Source organism: Mesoplodon densirostris, chromosome 13 (genome assembly GCF_025265405.1).
Source record: "Mesoplodon densirostris isolate mMesDen1 chromosome 13, mMesDen1 primary haplotype, whole genome shotgun sequence".
Taxonomy (NCBI): domain Eukaryota; kingdom Metazoa; phylum Chordata; class Mammalia; order Artiodactyla; family Ziphiidae; genus Mesoplodon; species Mesoplodon densirostris.
The window spans coordinates 9,646,415-9,665,828 of record NC_082673.1 but is presented as its reverse complement, the minus strand read 5'-3'; the positions used below and the strand labels follow the sequence as shown (position 1 = coordinate 9,665,828).

General features: G+C 35.9%; 1 protein-coding gene across 5 annotated transcripts in view; it reads right to left on the bottom strand.

Annotated features, from left to right (window-relative positions):
* YTHDF3 (YTH N6-methyladenosine RNA binding protein F3) overlaps positions 1–19,414 on the bottom strand; it is a 44,025-nt gene that overhangs the window by 15,319 nt on the left and 9,292 nt on the right. For all 5 annotated transcript variants that reach the window (XM_060115506.1, XM_060115502.1, XM_060115504.1 and 2 more), the window contains one exon: positions 11,991–13,586. In XM_060115506.1, coding sequence (XP_059971489.1) covers positions 11,991–13,568 — 1,578 coding nt within the window. In that variant the 5' untranslated portion in view covers positions 13,569–13,586. The remainder of the gene's footprint in view (positions 1–11,990; positions 13,587–19,414) is intronic.

Genomic DNA, 19,414 nt, shown 5'->3' with positions numbered 1-19,414 from the left:
CCCTACTATACGATAACTACAAATGAATTATTTCATACACCCATAAGCATCAGTGAGATATTCCTAAAGAAAAAAACAAAAATGAAAACAGACACAGAGCCAGCTAATTAATCATGTTTCAAAAGGATAAACAAAAACAAAAATCCAACAACATAAACAAAGGAAAAAAAAGACAAAAAAAGAATTTGGAACCAGGAAGCTGTAGTATAATTTTACAAAGGCCCTAAAGCTTTTAAAAGACCAGCCTAAACATAAAGGGAATTTATTTCTCAGCTGAAGGAAACAGATTTGTATGAGAAATGTTGAAGCCTGCTTTAATTAGCTGGATATAAAGCACGGTATTACAGATGAAGCAAAAAGTGGTAACAGCTCACTGCTTATTCCTCCCCATGAAATGACTGATCAAAACTAGAGAAATTCATCAACTCCATGAAAAGCCCCAAAACTACAGAAAAAAAGGGCAATACTACTTAAGGATAAGCTAGACAAAGAGAGGTTTAACCTGAGAGAGATGATTAGGTACATGAATGAGGACCATGTTTTATTTAAACAGAAGTTAGAGATGCTGTTTCAGTTTGAACTGTAATCAACTATGGCACCTTTAACTGAATCGATAAAATATATAGATTAAATCTATGTACATAATGCATAACTTCTAACTCAGTGGACAGGAAAAGAGGAAAATTTTAAAAACTCCTTGCCTGTGGTAGGACAGGAAAGGAGGGAGAGGGGAGCTTGAAAGATCTAAGTGAATTAGAAAGCACAAAATATAAAATGGCAGAAATACACATTTATATCATTTATACATTTTTATCAAGCAATCAAAAAATGGAGGTTCATTAACGAAAACACAAAAGAGCTCAAAATTAAAAAAAGAAAAATCTAGTTTCACATGATTTACAGGAAATTAACCCTAAACACAAGGACACAGAAAGCTTAAAAACAAGCCAAATGAAGACTTAGTCAACTATATTAATATCAGATAAAGTGGATTCGAAGGCAAAAACCACTGAGGCAAAAACCGCTACATACTGAGTAAGAAACATTTTTTACAAACAGCTGTAACAGTATTAAACTAAAAATACAACTTTACATATATTAAAAGTTTTCAGAATTACAAAGAAAACCTGACAGGTTCCTAATTATAGCAGGAGAATTTAACACATTTCTCTTAGTAATTGATAAAGCAGACAAGTTAGTGAAAATAATGATTGAATATACAGAATACAGAAAACTGAGCCAAATAATTACAGGGTACACAATGAACAACCACAGAAAGAAACTATATGCCAGACCAGAAAACCAATCTAAATACCAAAGAGTCAGTATCATACATATCACATTTTCTGACATCAATTTTAACAGCAAAACAGGTAACAAACAAAATCTTACCACATTTGGAAAATCTAAAACACATTTCTAAAAGTCTCCCAAAAAATCATAATAAAAATTCAAAAATTTTTACAGCAGTACAATATAAATATACTAGATCTAATAAGCCCTGAAAAATAAAATTAGAAATTTACATGTATAGAATTTAAAAAAACCTTTTTTTAAAGCTGAAAAATAATGAGCTCATCATCCAACTCAGTATGTTAGCAAATAAGTAGCATTGAGTCCCCCAAAGTAAAATGAATGAAATAAGACAGCAGGAGAAAATAATGAAACAGAAAACAAAGATAAAGAGAGCCTAAGAGAACAAAAATAAAAACTGGTGTCTGGGGGGTAAAAGAAGCTGACAAAAGAAAAATCTCTGGAAAGACTGATTTAAAAAAAAGAAATGAAGCATAAATAATATCGTGAAGACTCACACAGCTAAAAATAATTAAGATACTATTAATGCCAATGTGAAAAAAAGCTTAAAACAAAACAGCTTCCTAAAAATAAAATTTATCAAAACAAATTCAAGAATACAAAGAAAACTTGAAGGCTTATAATAACTAAAGAACTTCAACTAACAATTAAAAATCTACCCCAAAGAAAAACTCCCAGGCTCATGTGGTTTCACAAGAATTCTGTACTTATACCAACTGTTCCAGAGACTAGAAAAAGGAGTATTTCCTGATGTATCTTGAGGTTGGCAACACTTGGATACTACCTTCAGAAAAGCAGGAGAAAACTGAGTCCAGTCTCACTTGTCACAGAAGGACCTCTTAAGGGCTGTTCTGATGGTAACGGAGCGCAGAGAGGAGCCAAAGTAGAAGCCGGAAGGCCAGTAAGGAGGCCAGCACAACCATCATCCAGTACAATAATAATAATGGAGGATGGAGAGCTAGTGGAAAGTGTGTAGATTCTGGATCTATTCTGAAAGCAGAGCCAACAAGACTTACTGATAGACTGGTTAGCTATGGAGTGTGAAAGAGAAATATTGCGAATTAACCCAGTATTATTGGCCTAAACTGGAAGGGCGGACAGTGGTGCCCTCTACAAAGAGGGAGAAGGAAGACTCTAACATGCTTGATCTTTCTGCACGACCACACTATAATAAAGAACTACTTGAAAATGATTCCAGGGCCCACATTTGCATCTGATGCTTTACTGTGTGTCAAGTGTTTAAGAAAAGAATAGATGCAGTCTAATAATATAAAAACTATTCATCTGTACCAAAGATCAAATAACCTCAAAGTGTACTATAAAATGGAAGAGTTAGGAAGAAGGTCAAATAGTGAAAACGGTAGAGGACAGTCATAAACGTGTTAGTTTAGGTGGTCCAAATGAGAGTAAAAACAGGGTTCTAAGACTGAAGACTAATTCATGCTTTGAGCTGTGATTTAGTTTCGGAAAAATAACATCACTCATCACACTAAATTTTTTGTTTATGTGCAGTTTTATTTTGGGTTTAGAGTTTTCACTTAATTTTATGTTTAAGTAATACAAGTAATAAAATTACAAGAAAAAAAGCATAAAGATCAAAAAGAAATAAAACGGTCTCTATTTGCAGATGATATGATCTGTTAGGCAGAAAATCCTAAGGATGTTCTATTAGAACTACTAGAACTAATAAGTGAATTTAGCAAGGTCACACAATATAGGACATTCCTATTGATATAAAATTGTAGCAAACAACTGGGAAGACTGAAAATACAAATTACATTCACAATAGCAGTAAAAATTATATAAAATACTTAGAAACAAATTCAGTAAGAGCCATGTGGTTTTCAACAGTGAAAACTACAAAATTTTACTGAGAGAAATTATGTCTGTCTCTCCAAGACCTCTGAGTTGTACAAAGAAAGGGTTATTGGGGCTTCCCTGGTGGTGCAGCGGTTAAGAATCCGCCTGCCAATGCGGGGGACATGGGTTCGAGCCCTGGTCCGGGAAGATTCCCACGTGCCACGGAGCAACTAAGCCCGTGCGCCCCAACTACTGAGCCTGAGCTCTAGAGCTGCGAACCACAACTACTGAGGCCTTGCGCCACAATTACTGAAGCCCGCGTGCCTAGAGCTCGTGCTCCACAACAAGAGAAGCCACCGCAATGAGAAGCCCACGCACCGCAACGAAGAGTAGCCCCCGCTCGTGGCAACTAGAGAAAGCCCGCACGCAGCAATGAAGACCCAACACAGCCAAAAATAAATAAATAAAATAAATAAATTTTAAAAAGAAGAGCTATTTATCTTAAGTGGCTTCCTGGTAACCTTTAATATTTATCTGTTGAATGAATAAAGGAACAGTTAAGAAAAGAATACGCAGGCTCTAAATATATGGTGATAAAGGTTGACTAGAACACAAGACATATGCTAGAATTCTCAGTGGGGGGTGGGAGGAGCGGGATGTCACTACTCTGGAACCTAGTAACAAGTTCTTAAAGCCAAGCAAAGGAATCAATATGCAACCGTATTTTGGAGTGAGATTTTGGATTCTTTATGATAAAATTAAAGTAATAAAATTATTATACTCCAGATTGTTGTTCACAAGTGGAACTGTCCACTTGTAGCTTTTTTACATCCTAGGTATATATATATATATATATATATATATATATATATATAAAACATATACTACACACACACACACACACACACACACACACACACACACACACAGTATATATCCTGCAGGGAATTGGTTCCAGGACCCCAGTGGATATCAAAATCCGAGGATGCTGAAGGCCCTTACAGCTGGCCCCCTGTATCCACAGGTTCCATATCTGCAGGTTCATATCTGTGGATATGGAGGGCTGACTGTAATCATGCATTTGTTGCTAAAGAAAAATAAATAACGGAAATACCATTCAATTTAAGGATGACTGTTCACACCATAATCAATGTGAAACAAATCTCTCCCAAAGATCTATGATTAACCCAATAATCCATCTCCTAAAAACTCATAAATTTCTTTATCAACATTGGAACTTAACATAGCCACTATTAACTCTCCTATGGGGTGCCAAGATAAATCTGAGGGCGAAAAAATCAATGTTATAAAATGCTAATTGAAGTACCTCTTTTCCCAATTCTGGCTTATAAAGAATTATTTACTAAGCTCAGAACAGAGTATTACTACAACAAAAACAGAATCATCTTGATTATTCAAATATCACTCAATGTCTTATCATAGAATTACTCACTTAAATACGTAATATAAGTTTATTCTGTCAAGTGTGATACATCCTGGGCCAAAAACTGTTTTCCAGAGAAATGTTCTTTAAATTTTACAGTGAAGATGAAAGGAAAAGCAAGATTTTATACACTGAATTTGTTTCTGTTCATCATAATCAACTCACAAATAGACAACTACAATTGTAGAAGAGTTTACTGAAAGGTCATCAGATAGAGACTTCAACCATCTTGATCCTAAGAACTGCAATCTGATTAATGGGAAAGCATTCAACTAAATGTTCCACTTGAGAAAAAAGAAGTATAGAACTGTCAGGAAAATGCTCACTGCTAACAACAGCAACTACTACTAAAATAACTACAACTGAAGTAATTTCTTGTATATTAGCACAAACTTGATTACTCTGAGACAGAACTAAACATCACCTCATCTCAGAATCAAAATTATTCCAATTGTGAAAAAAATTATATCAGGGACTAAACTTTACTCTTTGGAAAGGCTCAACGACACAAAATAGCACAAATGACTAAAATACACAGATGATTCTGGAAAATAAAACTATTTAATAAGGATTTTATTACAGTTATGCCTTAAGTTCATCTCAGAGTTACAGGTACCTGAAAACACTCATTGTTCCTATATGGAATTTAAAAAGCTATTAAACTAAAAATCTCACCTCAGACTGTTTACTGATCAATACGGATTTATAAGAATGAAAGAATACAGTAGAAGCTAAATGATGCACGTTCAGTACAACAAAGGTAAAATTTCAGTAAAAGGTTATCTAAATAGTCAAAAGTAGACTCTACGGCTATGTAGACTACTCGAATTTATACTGGACATAATATACTCAAGACATTAGCAGTTTTTTGTTTTCTTTATTTTCCAATCAAACTAGCTTTATTGTTAGAATACGTACAATTGCAAGTTAAAGTAAAAAAGTAAAGCTCCCCTATCCTCCTCTAGTCTGTTCTATTTCAACTTCCTCTGATAGGTTACCACTATGGACTTTAAGTGGCACGCTAATATATGCATTTCTTGACTTGTCAACTCAGACACCATCAATTCCCATTGTATATGATGAGCAATTTATCACAGTGAACGTTATATATTCTCCTCTTCCCCCTCCCTACAATAGAACTCACTCTATCTTTAGTTCTGGTGACTGTCCTTATGACGTCGCCCACTACGCGCCAAGCATTAGGTGCTAAGGATTCAGCAAAGAACAAAGCAAGTCCTGCTCTCACAGAGCATCTCCAAGGTCAGTGCTTCCCAACTGAGGGCTCCTGTCGTTTGTCTAAGACCACAATGCCATTTAGCAGACGGAGGCTTACAGCCCTGAGGTCCACTGTATACAATGAGAACCTTCTGACTCAAAATGCATATGGAGTCCCTACTGATGGTTCTAGTATAACCAGCTACCAGACGTTCTCCTTCTTGAATTCCTTTTTCATTCTGCTGAAATACCTCAAGTTTCTCATGAAGGATATGTAGCTAAGCTCTTGTACACCTGAACTCTTTATTTTGCACTCCTCCCTCACAGATATTATTCGACACTCATCTTTAAGAACGTAATTCTATGCCCCATTCCCCTATACTACAAAATATGATTTTATATGTGTCCAGAGTTGTAGATGACAGAATTCTGGTAACAGTCTGACTCTCCTTCCTGTGTAGCTTACCTACAGGCCTTTTGCTTGGAACACTTGTCTCTTTCTCGTATCTTTTTTATCTTTTACAACTTTAACTAATCCTGCTGGTTACTCAGTGAGCCCGTCATTCTGAAAACATGTATCTTTTGGCTCCGGAAATTTTTCCTTAGTCGCTCTTCCCGCCAGCTGTTTCCTCCTGTTCTCTTCTTAAAGCCTCCTTTAGACATAGTGGACCTCCTTCCCACCACCTCTTTCACGCCTTATATTTTCCATCTCTATTTTTCCACATTTGGAAATTTCTGATTTGAAATTCCACATGATTAACTGGACCTAAAACATTAACATTTTATTAATCCACTTGCTTAAAAAGAAACATTTTTAAAAACTGCTGACAATCCTGTTTCTCATTTCTAAGAACATTTTCTGGTTTCCTTTTCTTTTTACATGTGAATCCTAACAAATCAAATTCTGTTGTATAAATTACCTTCTGCTCTCTGAAATACCTATTTCTTTTAGAGGATTTGTCTTGGTTTTTTCATCAAGCTTGATTTTAATCAAATATATCAAAATTATGTGTTCAAATCTAAGATTGAGGAACTATACAAACACAGCAATAACTGGCATGGATTTTTCCTGCAGTTTTAAGTTTCACGACTACCCCTCAGTCTAAGATAGAGAGCCTGACTTTCCAAATTTTATACGAACAGACAGGATATGTCTGGTCAGCTCCTCCATAGGCTGCTGTACTGGCAAAGCAAGCGGGGGAATTCCTCCTCTGCTAAAATAACCAGAAAAGGGGCAAGAAAACAGTCAATAAAAAAGACCCAGCAATGACAAGATGGAATTGGCTTTTTAAAAACTTCTTTTCTGCTATCACAAATAGGCTGAAGAACTTAAAGAGAAAAATGAACACAGTAAGAAGAGAAATGAAAGAAAGCTACAGTAACCACAACTAAATGTAAAATTTTAAACTACAAAACTTCTATTAAAAAGTATACAAAAAAATTTTTCCACAATTGGGGAAGGCAAAGATTTGAAGTCAGGTTAGTATAAGCCTTCTAAAATAGTTCTTATTCAAAACTGTTTTGGTTATTCTAATCTTAGCCTGGATCTTACACTACAAAAAAAGTTTAAAAAAAAAAAGGCTTAAAGGACACTGGACCAACTGACAGAATATCATGCTTACATGAGAGAATATCCTTATTCTTAGGAAATATATATGATACTTTTTTGGGGTAAAGAGCCATGACGTATGAAATGTACTCTCGAATTGCTCAAAAAAACCATAAAGCAAGCATTTTTCCTGCTGATTGCATTTGAGTTGTTCCCTGTTATTTACTAGTATCAACTGAGCTCCTAAGAACATTCTTATATGTATTCTGGGGTATGCGCGAAGTTTCTCTTAGGTATAGATATATATCTTGGAGGACAACTGCTGAATTACAAGGTACTGAAACATTCAGCTTTGTAAGAAAATGCAGAACTACCCACCCACATGGCTATATCAATTCGATGCTCCCACCTGCAATTATATAAGACGTTTTGTTGTTATACAGTCTCTCCAATACTTGCTATTATCAAATTTCTTAATTTTTCCAAATGAGTGGATATAAAATATTTTCTCATTATAGTCTTGATCTGCATTTCCTGAATTATTATTAAGACTGAATATCTTTCTACACTTATTACCCATATTTATTTCCTCTCTCATGAAAGGATTATCCGTATCTTTTGCCCATCTTTGTAGTGGATTATTGTTTTCTTAAACTGATTCACAGGAGTTCTTTAAATGCTCTTGACAACTGTCTCTGGTCACTTATGTTCAAATTCCTCCCAGTTCCTAACATGTCTTTTTACTTTCTTTAAAGCATCTTTTGATGAACAGATTTTAATCTAGGCAAATTTTTATCAATCTTTTCTTTTATAAGTAGTGCCATTTTTTGTCTTGCTTAAGAACCCCTACTTTACCCAAGGTCTCTGAAGGATGTGCACCTGGGAAAATGTGACCTCGACATATCAGGAGCTTTGAGGAATTTCAGCTGAATACAAGACAGATGGGGTCACATTAAAACATAAATAATGACTTGCAACTCCTTTTACTTAAAAAAGAAAAAAGGCATAACCAGTGAAGGAAATCCTAGCAAAACACCACTAATTTGTCCTTTTTGATGGAGCCAAGGAGGACCTAGAATAGACAGGAGGCACATCCTTCATCACTGGGATGCCAAGAGTATTTGAAAGTAGTTTTGCTGGAAAGCCAAAGTGCAAACACAAGCGTACCTAAGAGGAAATCTACAAATGAATACCTACAATTTCTGCCTGGACAAGGACTTAACAGCTCCAGAAAGAAAAACGGCAAGAACACTTGATATCCCGAATGCCAAACAGTTAATAAGCAGGGGAAAAGGTTTCCTGACATGATGGTTTCAAACTCAAAGGAAAGTCAGATTTTACCGACTAGCATGTCCACTGCACTGGCTCTCCCTTCTTACTCTTCACAGGTTGATGAATCACTTAACTGGTAAAGTCAACATACATCATGGCTCTCCCATCTCCACATTTGCAATGGAAAGAGAATATGCAACTAACACCAAGCATTAAAGCACACACACAAAAACAAACCTATCTGGGGGCAAATACCTGATCCGGATGATTCTCTGCCTGGTTTAACGATGACAGGGAAAAAAAAAAAAAAAAAAAAAGCAAAGAGTCTTAAAATATTTTTTCAGAAAAAAAGGATACTAACAAAACTATAATGAGTTCAGATAGACACTGGGGAAAGATAAAATACAAAGGGGAAAGAAAAGATAGATTGGGGGGAATACTGTACCCTGATAGTGGTGGTTACACAAATCTACAAATGTGTTACAATTCATAGAACTGTACAGCCCAAAAAAGTGACTTTCACCGTATGATTAAAAAAAAAATTTTAAAGGATATATACACAAATATTTATAGGAGCTTTATTTACATTCTTCAAATCTGAAAGCAACCAGATGTCCTTCAAAGAATGAATGGTTAACAAACTGGTAAATCCATACAATGGAAAGACAGAATTAAAAGGAACAAAGAACTGATACACAAAGCAACATAAACTGCAAGGACATCGTGCTGAGTACAAGACTCCAGTGTTAAAAGATTACACATTGTAATTTCATTCATGTGAAATTATGGAAAATGCCTTATAGAGAGAGAGAACAGATCAGTGAATTACTTACTCGTGGAGGGGAGCACGTGACTAGAAAGAGGCAGCAAAAGGTAATTGACAACTTTACTGCATGTTAATTTAAAAAAAAAGAAATTAAAGAAGGTATGTAAGAGGAAGGAATTTAAAAATGATAATGACAGGAAGCAGAAATACGCTTTCAACAGTCATCTTTGTGCTCAATAAAATCAAGATGAGAATGGCCAAGAAGGGAAAAAAAAAAAAATCAAGGTGGACTCTGGAACAAGGGATTCAGGTTAAGAAAACAACAGGTGTGAAGGGAGAACTAGATGTGGTAATGTAAGCAAAGGAACACTGTCACTGAAAAATACAAAACCTCACAAATCACTGAACCAACACAAAGCAAATCAAATCAATGACATGGAAATTCAATTTTGAGAAACTCTCCAAACGCAAAGAAAAATAATGAAGGTAAGAACCAATGGCATTCAAGGACAAAGATTCAATATATTTTTTGACATTACTAGGAAAAAGAAAAAAACAAATTTGGCCTACAGATGAAGGAATAAGGAAAACTGTAAGGGACCCATACTGTGCACATTCCATATACATGTTCACATACCAAGAATAAATTTTGTGCACACAGACAGAAATAGTTATTTCCAAAGAAAATTTAGGCTGGCCCCAGACTTCTCCATAATATAAAACTATAAATAATAGACTATAAATAGAAAACTATAAAACAAAGCCTGAATAAAAAGACTGTGACCCAAGATTTCTATATCCAATAAAACTGTTGTTCACATATCATGGCCAAAGAAAGGCATTTTCGGGATTTAGAAGCGCTTAATAAATATATTACATCAAATTACTCTTCCTAAAAAAAAAAAAAAAAAAGATGATGGTAATAAAACAAGCTAGGCTCCAAATTAAAATGTCAAAGGTGGGTTCAGACACATTATAAAAAGACTGGCAGTAAGCCATGAAACAATTTAAATGTAAAAATTTTAAGTTTAAAAATATAAAGTTTAAATCATTGTTGTATATATGATTATAAAACATAAATAATTCCTGAGACAATTATATAATAAAAAAAATAAAACTAAGATAAATTTTCAGACTGGGTAGAGGAGAAGTGTGGGAAGACGTACAAGGTGACCTGTCCTGGTGATGGGAGAAAAGAAAAGAATCATTTCTCCTGATTCACTATTTGTAAAGGCACTTACAGTGGGACAATCTACTCAACTGCTGAGCTCATAAACTCAGAAGGTACTCTTGATCCTCCTTTTTCCCTCACTTCCCACATTTAACCTGGAGAAAACTCAATTATATTCAGCAATTCACTGGAAAGGTTGAGCAGGGCCTTTAAGAGTCATACGTGTATTATTCCAAAGCAAAGTTTCTAACAATTCAGTGCAGCAATCACTAGCACCAGAATCACCTGAGGTGCCTGTAACACTACCAGGTTCCTTATCAAATATATCAGATTTTCCTTGAGTGGGTCTCAAGAAGCTGCATTTTCAGGGAGCACCCTGATATTTATATGCCATAAGGTTTGGTAGGATCATTATTTCAACATTATTCAGCGATGAGGATTGTTATTTCAAACAGTTCCCTCTTCTGTACAGACTAAAAAGCCACAGGATACTCAGGCTCACACACACAGAAACGCATCACTGATGTTTTACATACAGATAAAGTTGAAGTTCGTGCTTTATCTTAATTTCTACATAGAAGTTTTCCATAGTAACCAACATAATTTACTGGAGAAGATTCTAACTTAAGCCCTGCTTCATTTGAAATTTAAATGTATTGTCTATGGAAAAATCTGCTAGTTGCCTATTCCATCCATTCTCTTTCCCTCCTAAAAATAGGACTCTGCAATTTACTTTTGTAGCTTGGAACAGAAAATATTCCTCAGCCTGTCCTGCTCTATGGGCTCTGTGATCAAATCCCGGCCAACCTGACGCAAGTATCAACAGTGTGTAACTTCAGGATACATCTCCCTTAAGAGTCTCACAGTGGGCAAACAGCAGAATTAGAAATCAAATTCTGCAGAGTTTTAAGTCCACTTCTCAATTCTAAGCTGCCTTCCTATAAAGTCAAACCCTTACTATATTTTGTACAAGTGCTTTAAGTGTACAAGTTATGAACATGCCTCGGGAATCTTGGGGGAAAATATCTATTTATCATAAATACAAAATGTGTAGCACTCAAACATTTATTTAAAAGCTGTTTGTCTCAAACTCCAAATACATTTTCCCGTAAAATTAAAGTCTAAGATTAGCGACTAGAATCCCTAGCCAGTTCTTAAGTCGGCTTAATTACAAATGCAGAACCCCTTTATCAGGGGTCTGATAAAGAATAAAGACCTTTATCACCGGAGGAGTATGAATAGGCAGGAAGCAGATTCTGATTAAGGGTTTTACCCTTGGAAAGGCATCCGAGGCCTTCACGGGGTTCTGCAGAGTTCTGTTTCTTAAGCTACGTGGTTGGTTGCCTTCAGAGTAAAGTTCTTAAACTCAGAATGTAATACTAAAAGGCATTAAAGATGTCCATCCATACACACCACCCCAATAAAAAGACCCTACACACAAAAATTACTGTACTCTTACCCTACGCATGGCTTCCTCCTCTTCTTGACGCTTTTCATAATGTGCAAAGTCATCGAAGATTGAGGTGGTGTGCTTGAAAGTAGCAATTATTTTAAGCACTTGCTTAGCTTTTTCTAGGGGTACCTCTTGGGTGTCCCTTGAATTGGTAACTGGTTTGTTGTCATTATTTTCTAAGCGAATATGCCGTAACTGGTTATTGGGAACATCTTTGACAAAGATCCATTTAACTTCAAATTTGCCCTTCCACTTATCCTGAGACCAGACACCGGCATACGCGTTATAGTCCACAACAGACTTCATCTCAGCCACTCCACAAAAATGTCCACTGCCATTCACGCTGAAGAGCAAATAGAGTGGGCCCTTCCCATTCAGGGAACGGTAAGCGGCATCCAAACGCTTATTACCATGCTCCGTACTACACCAGATAGAGTACTTAATGGAACGGTGTATGTCATCCTCAGAATAGCTTTTAATGATAAACACCCGTCCGTTCTTCAGGTTCCAGTCAAAGTCTTTGGGATTGTAGTTGTTTATGGCCTTTAGCTTTTCCAGCACTGGATGCACTTCTACACTTGAAGGTGAAGCACTGGCAGGAACAACACCTAAACCAAAGTTTTCCCCTCCCCCTCCACTGTTCTGGTGGAAGCCCGCCCCCCTGTTCCGAGGAGCGAGCCAGCGATTCTGCAGCGGCTGCGGCTGCGGCTGCGGCGGCGCTTGGTGAGGCTGGGCCTGTGGCTGCGCTCCCGGCTGCGGCTGTGGCTGCGGCTGCGGCGGGGGCAGCTGGCCTTGCACCAATGGTGGCGGCTGAATTAACGGCTGAGGCTGCTGGACTAGAGTCTGAGGAGGCAGGACTGGTTGGGCTGCTGGAGCCTTTACCACTGACCCCTTTTCATCCCAAGTTCCAATATTCATGTTGTGTTTTATAGGAGGTGGTGGCACGGCGGAGCCCCCAATCCCCACGCTGCCCTTGGGTTTGAGTTTCGGTTGAGGTTTGGCAGGCTTTCTGGCAATGGCAGCCCAGGAGGTTGGCTTAGGCGCTGCGCTGCTAACGGGGGGCACGCTATTGGCTGCAATGCTAGTCATACCACTGCTGCTCAAAGCTGTTCCTACAGTTTTTGTCACTGCGGCTGTCAGGTCACCACCAATTTTCAGTCCAGTCATGCCTTGCTCAATACTGCTAATGCCAGGCACCTTACTCAAAGTATCATTGCCAAATCCAGCCTGTCCATCAGTAATAGCTCTCCCAAGAGAACTAGGTGGATAGCCGTAACTGCTACTATAAGCAGAACTCTGTGTTGATTGTCCCTGAGATCCACTTGTCCCCCATGTAGAGAAATCAGCATTACCAGGAAAAAAGTTAAATCCATGTTGACCAAGAAATGGAGGGGTATTTCCTAATGCCCCAGGCTGACTAAACACACCATCTGGTATATAATGATGTTCTCCATTACTCATTTGTCCATAGGTTGTCAGATATGGCATAGGTTGGTCTCCAGCTGTGGACCATGCTGCTTCCCCAAGAGAATATGGAAATCCAATGGATGGCGCATAGTAACTAGGCATGTATGGGTCTGACATTGGTGGATAGCTGTTATTCTGGAAAACAAAAGATCACAATCAGGACAGAAATAAGACTGGGGGGAGAGAAACATCTGAAAGAGTAAAATCAAATAGTTTTAAATAAATGGAAAACAGATGCACCTGTTCCAGATAAAGTTAAAATTTCAAATCCAGTTTTATCAAGGAAAAACTTTACTAATGACTCTTTTTATTTTATCTGTAATGAAAGTACAGGGTATTTTTTTGCGGGGGTAGGTGGGTGGGGGGATATGGTGGGGATTATTTTTGTTTAAGAGCCAGATCCTCTGCGCACGATTTAAAAATACTCTAATTTTTACAAAAAGCTGATTTATAAAGTTTGCAGAAACAATGATTGTTAGCTTTATTTTTAGCAACTGATGAACAAAAAATTTATGTGCAAGGATTAAAGAAACTTGGAAACTATGCCCAATAACAGAGGAACTACAGTGTATCTCGACGATGGAATCCAGTTCAGCAATTAAATTCTGTACTTTCATAAAGAAAAACTAGAGAAATGTTCACACTCTGAGAGGAAAAACAAAAAAAGATTCAAGATTATACTTAGAGCATGATCCATATTTGTTTGTTTTGTTTTGCCTTGCTCATTTTGAAAAAGAAGACAAAATCCTAATGGTTTCTTAATGGTTGGTTACAGGTGCCTATTTTCTAAATTTTACATAACAAATTTATCACCTTCCTGATCAGAATTTTAATTTAGAAATAGTAAGTTCCTATCATTTTTTCCAGAATTACTGTAATTAAATTGGCCTTTATTTTGAATAAAATTAATCATCCATTTAGTGATTTGCCAAAAATCAAAGCTTATTGAAGAAAAAACTCAGTCAAATTTGTTACTAGCCAATGTAAAAAATAAAATATTCTACAGATTTCTTTTGAAAGTTAGGTTTCTTATGCCAAAAATATGTCTGATACAGCCGGCCCTCCAATCCACAGGTTCTGCATCCATAGATTCAACCAACCATGGAGCGAAAATATTCAGGAAGAAAAAAATTTCCATGAAGTTCCAAAAAGCAAAACTTGAATATGCCACACGGGCAACTACTTACATAGCACTTACATTGTATTTGGTATTATACGTAATCTAGAGGTGATCTGAAGTATACAGGGGGATGTGCATGTTATATGCAAATACTACGCCATTTTATATACAGGACTTGAGCATCTGTGGATTTTGGTATCAGCGGGGGTCCTGAAACCAATCCCCTAGGGACACCAAGGGACAACTGTAATAGATTTAGGTGTGATTTTTAAAGCTTTGGACAGAGCTTCAGAATTTGTAAAATTAAGCAAGATGAAAAAACTAAGCTAATATCTAGTCAAGACAATTTGTATTCCCCTCCCAAGGGTCAATACCATTTTGAAGGCTGATTATTCATTTTATCTACATAGACATTCTAAGTTCCCTGGAGCAAAGTGGAGAATGCAATGGAGCAAAGTGCAAAATGGAGCAAACCCATTCCGGTTTTTTTGGGCTGTTACTCTCTTGGGATTATTCTGCCACTGCTTTCCCATTCAAGAAAGTATATAAATATGTGACAATTACATCATAGATACTACCTGGAATTCATTTTATTTTTTTAAAGGCCTATTATTGAAAACTAAAATGCTTTACTATTACTATTAAGTTACTTGTGACATACCTTACAACTATTAAAGCTGTCCACTGTCCATAAGAAAGCTAATTTCATATTTTGCCTTTTGAAATGACTCTCATATAATTAACTGAAAATGACCAGAGAATCAAATAAAGGCTGCATTTAAGTTAATAATTAAGACATAGATTTACTGAGTGTTTTCAGTAAAACTTGAACTTAAAAATAAAAAACAACTGTGTCAGCATTATTTAAAGAAAAAAAATGACTTTAAACACATTTGATATTAAGTATATTCCACTGTATTCAAAACTGGAAATATATGTGTCAACCATTTACTAATTTAGTTGAACATATTCTCTAACTATATCGGATAATTATTAACCATATTTGAAAATATATTCAAAGAATGCTCACAATATTAGTATGAAGGAAATGAAGCCTGAGGGAAGCTCAAAGTCACCAACAGTGGTTTTCAAAGAAAAAAAAAAAATTCTTGAAGAAATTAATAATGAGTAAGCTTCAGTAGCCATGGATATACACACACACACACACACCTGTTTATAATTAAATCACCAAATTATTTATTGAAAGTAAAAGTATTCACAGTACTTCATACTGAAGTCACTGTTGAGAAAGCCCAAAAATTTAGCCAATATTAATGAACATACACAATCAAGATATTTTAAATTTTTAAATTTTTTCAAGTTATTAAAGGTTTCCCTTTATTACTTTTTTAACCACTTACTGAATGCGTACATTGTGAAAAATACTGATATAAAATATTCATTCTAAAAGAAAACCTACAGTTAAAGACACATTGCACAGGGAAGTGAATATATTCCACATGAGGGAATAAGGAAGCTGAGTTGAATATGGAGGTAATCAGTTTCAGTTTCAAAGTTTTAATTTAGGATGTTGGCGTTGAAACCTGGACTTAGTTAAGTCTTTACCTGGATGTGGGAGTGGAAAAACAGACAAGGTGGAAAATTTTTAAGTTCATTCATCATGATAAAGTGTTGGCAACATTACACTCGTAACTTATGTTGAGTATTCTTACTTCACCCTCACAAATGCTGAATCTTGCACAACAGTTACACATCAGGTTCCTAATTTGTCTATATCCACCACATGATTCAGGGATCAGCAAACTAAAGAGCCAAAGAGCAAATATTTTAAGCTCTGCAAGCCAAATACGGTATCCGGTTGCAGTCGCATATTCATCTTCTTTTAAGAAACCTTCAGAAAGCTGCTAGCTCAAGGGTTTCCTCAAAGAAAACAAGTTTTGGTCCCTGGGGCACAGTCTGTCAACCCAGTTTTAATAGATTATCTAATATATACTGATTCCTATTTAAAAAAAAGCCCCCCCAAGCTATATTATTAGATTAAATGGGTAACAAAATTTCAGCAATGCTGCCACTTCTGGGGCTGGAGCAGGTCCACACCCTTTTGTTGTGGGGCCTCCTATTAAATATCTTTTCAATTATTTTTTAAATCATGGGTTTTACTACTTCACCCCTAAACTACTGATTTTGTCAAAACGGTAAGTTTTAATTACTTTAAAATGTGCTCCGTTAATCACAAGGCCTTGTCAAACAGACAGCTCAAGCTAATGAGCAGAGATGCACTGCTGTCCCTACCTGACTACAGAGCTATCCACAGTGCTTCTATGCTACCAACCTATAATCCTTGAGTACACTGGATAAATGGCCTGCTTTCTCCAGTTTATCAAACAATGCTATTTATTCCTCAGCTTTACAAAAGTAACTTAAGCAGTCTCTTTCCAAAAGGCAAGGGTTTTGGTTTGGGTTCTAGTAAGAACAAAGTTGTAGGAAACTACTAAAGTTTAAAAAAGTAAGATATGGTCAACACATTTGTATGAGCAGAGCTTCGAGTATAATTGGAAATATTTTTAAACGTTTTGCTAAATGTAAGATACGTTTTTAATTGCTAGCTAAGTGGAAGGAAGGGGAACACAATCTCCACCTACTGATGATGGAGAACAGAAACTCAAAACCTTCCTTCACTTTTTACGTCAAACCCGGTACAACGAGGTACAAGCAATTTAACCGTTTATGTCCAAATAATCACTTTAAAATAGTGTATTCATAATTCTCAAATTGGTAGTAGTGAAATTTTACTTTGCTGTTTAAAGATATATAACCTTTAACAAAGTGATATGAAATGTTGGGCATTTCCCTCTTACTCAAAAAACTAATTGAGAAGGGGAAAATAACAATAGGTACACATAAAAAACGATATATAATAATCAATGGATATAATTAAACATACTTGTAAAGTAACAGATCCACAAACCCTTTACCTAGAGCATAAACTTAGAAACGCAACCTGAAGGTGGATGTGAAGCCACGAGGTAACTAAATTCTAATCCCAACCCAGGACTTATCAGCTGTGTGAAGCCAATATCAAGTTACTTAAAACTTGAGTTTTCTCGAATATTAAAAAGAAATAATATACCTAGGACACACTAAATATTCAATCAACAGTCGTTATTCCCTACTTTTGCAGTTTCTATGTCAGTGATCATCAGATCATTTAATTTCTCTAACCCTGTTTCTTCGTCGGTAAAATGGGAAAATACCTGCTGCTCTAATCAATTACATACCTTTAAAAATCTAGTTGTTAACTGCAAAGTGCTATACTGAAGTATAGGAGTTAATCTTGTTTTAATTTGAAAACCAAAATATAGAAAAGATGAAAAATTCTTCCTTTGAATTTCAAAATCATTTGTAATTATCATTTCTTAGCCTTGTGAGTCAGGTCAATTGTTTTTCTATTATCTCAAAGAAAACTGGAACAACACTAAGAAAAAATTCATGATTACTGTTCTGACCTGAGGACACTTTAATACAACTCAATTATAACTGAGTCTTTCAGTTATAGTAACTTAATACCTATTTTTATTTCATAAATATCCAAACTTCCAAGAAAGAACATTGTACAATGTGGTAGAAATTCAATAAAAAATGGTTGAGGTATTATTCACCAAAAACAGCACGTCTGCATAGAAAAAAGGAAACTGTTTTCCATTAAGAACCTGAGGTACTTCAAACCCCAGAACTAACTACTAGATTAACAAAAAAGTTAAGTGAAGTGTAATATACTTTTAATGTTTATGTACATTTTCTTCTATTATTTTAAAAATATTATTGTACTTCTCAAAAAGTAAAATACATGCATATTTAATCACAGAGATGTCATAAGAAAAAATGTATCATACATTATACTCAATTAACATGAATATTTCATCAAGCATACTTCTTCATTCCCTAATTCTAGTAGTTAACCTAATCTACTTATTCAATAAATACTTAATGAATGCCTACTACATGCCAGATACAGTGCCAGTCAACCTAGAATCAACCTAGAATCCTTGAGTACACTGGATAACCTAGAAAATAAGATAAAGAACATGGAGAAAATTAGATAAAGAACATGGTCTCTGACCTGGAGCACTTCACGGGTCTAGCAGGGAAGACATATTTACCCTGCAATTTGATAGGTATTGTTACAGAAATAAGAACAAAGCAAAACAAAAACTCTAGTACAAAGAGGAGGGGGCAAGTAACTGGAAAATCAGAAGACTCATGAAGTGACAGACATGAGAGTCTGCGTGTGTACATCATACATATAAATGGAAAGCTTGAGATCATGGAAGAAAATATTTAGAAAATACTTATATTTTCAGAAAATAATAAGTCCTATTCCCTAAATAAGTTACATGGATAAAGTTGACCAAAGATGAGGCAGGGAGGGAAGTGGAGCCATTTTAAGGGCACTCATATAATGAATATATCCACTGTGGTGAAGCTTTGATAAGTCTTTAACGTGAGGACGGCAGCAGACTTGGACTGTAAGAGGACTGCTGAGCGGCAATATGGAATTACCAGTTCAGAAATCATTCCAACAGCAGAGCTAATGAAAACCTCACCTAAGGGCAGTAGTAACACGGACAGAAAAAATCTGTTACTGTCTTAGTTCTCTATACCTCTTCTCTGATAAGCATGGCTCGGAATTTATTTCCCCATATATACAAGCAGACCAATTCAAGCTTCATTTTTTTCAATTTATCATTCAAATTTATATGCACAAATTACACAGCATCTTGAACAGTACCAATTAAACCTGAATTTTTAATCAACTTAATCGTCAGATTATTCCGAGGAACTATATAGAGAACTAATTTTAAGTCCTGAAGGACATAGGTTT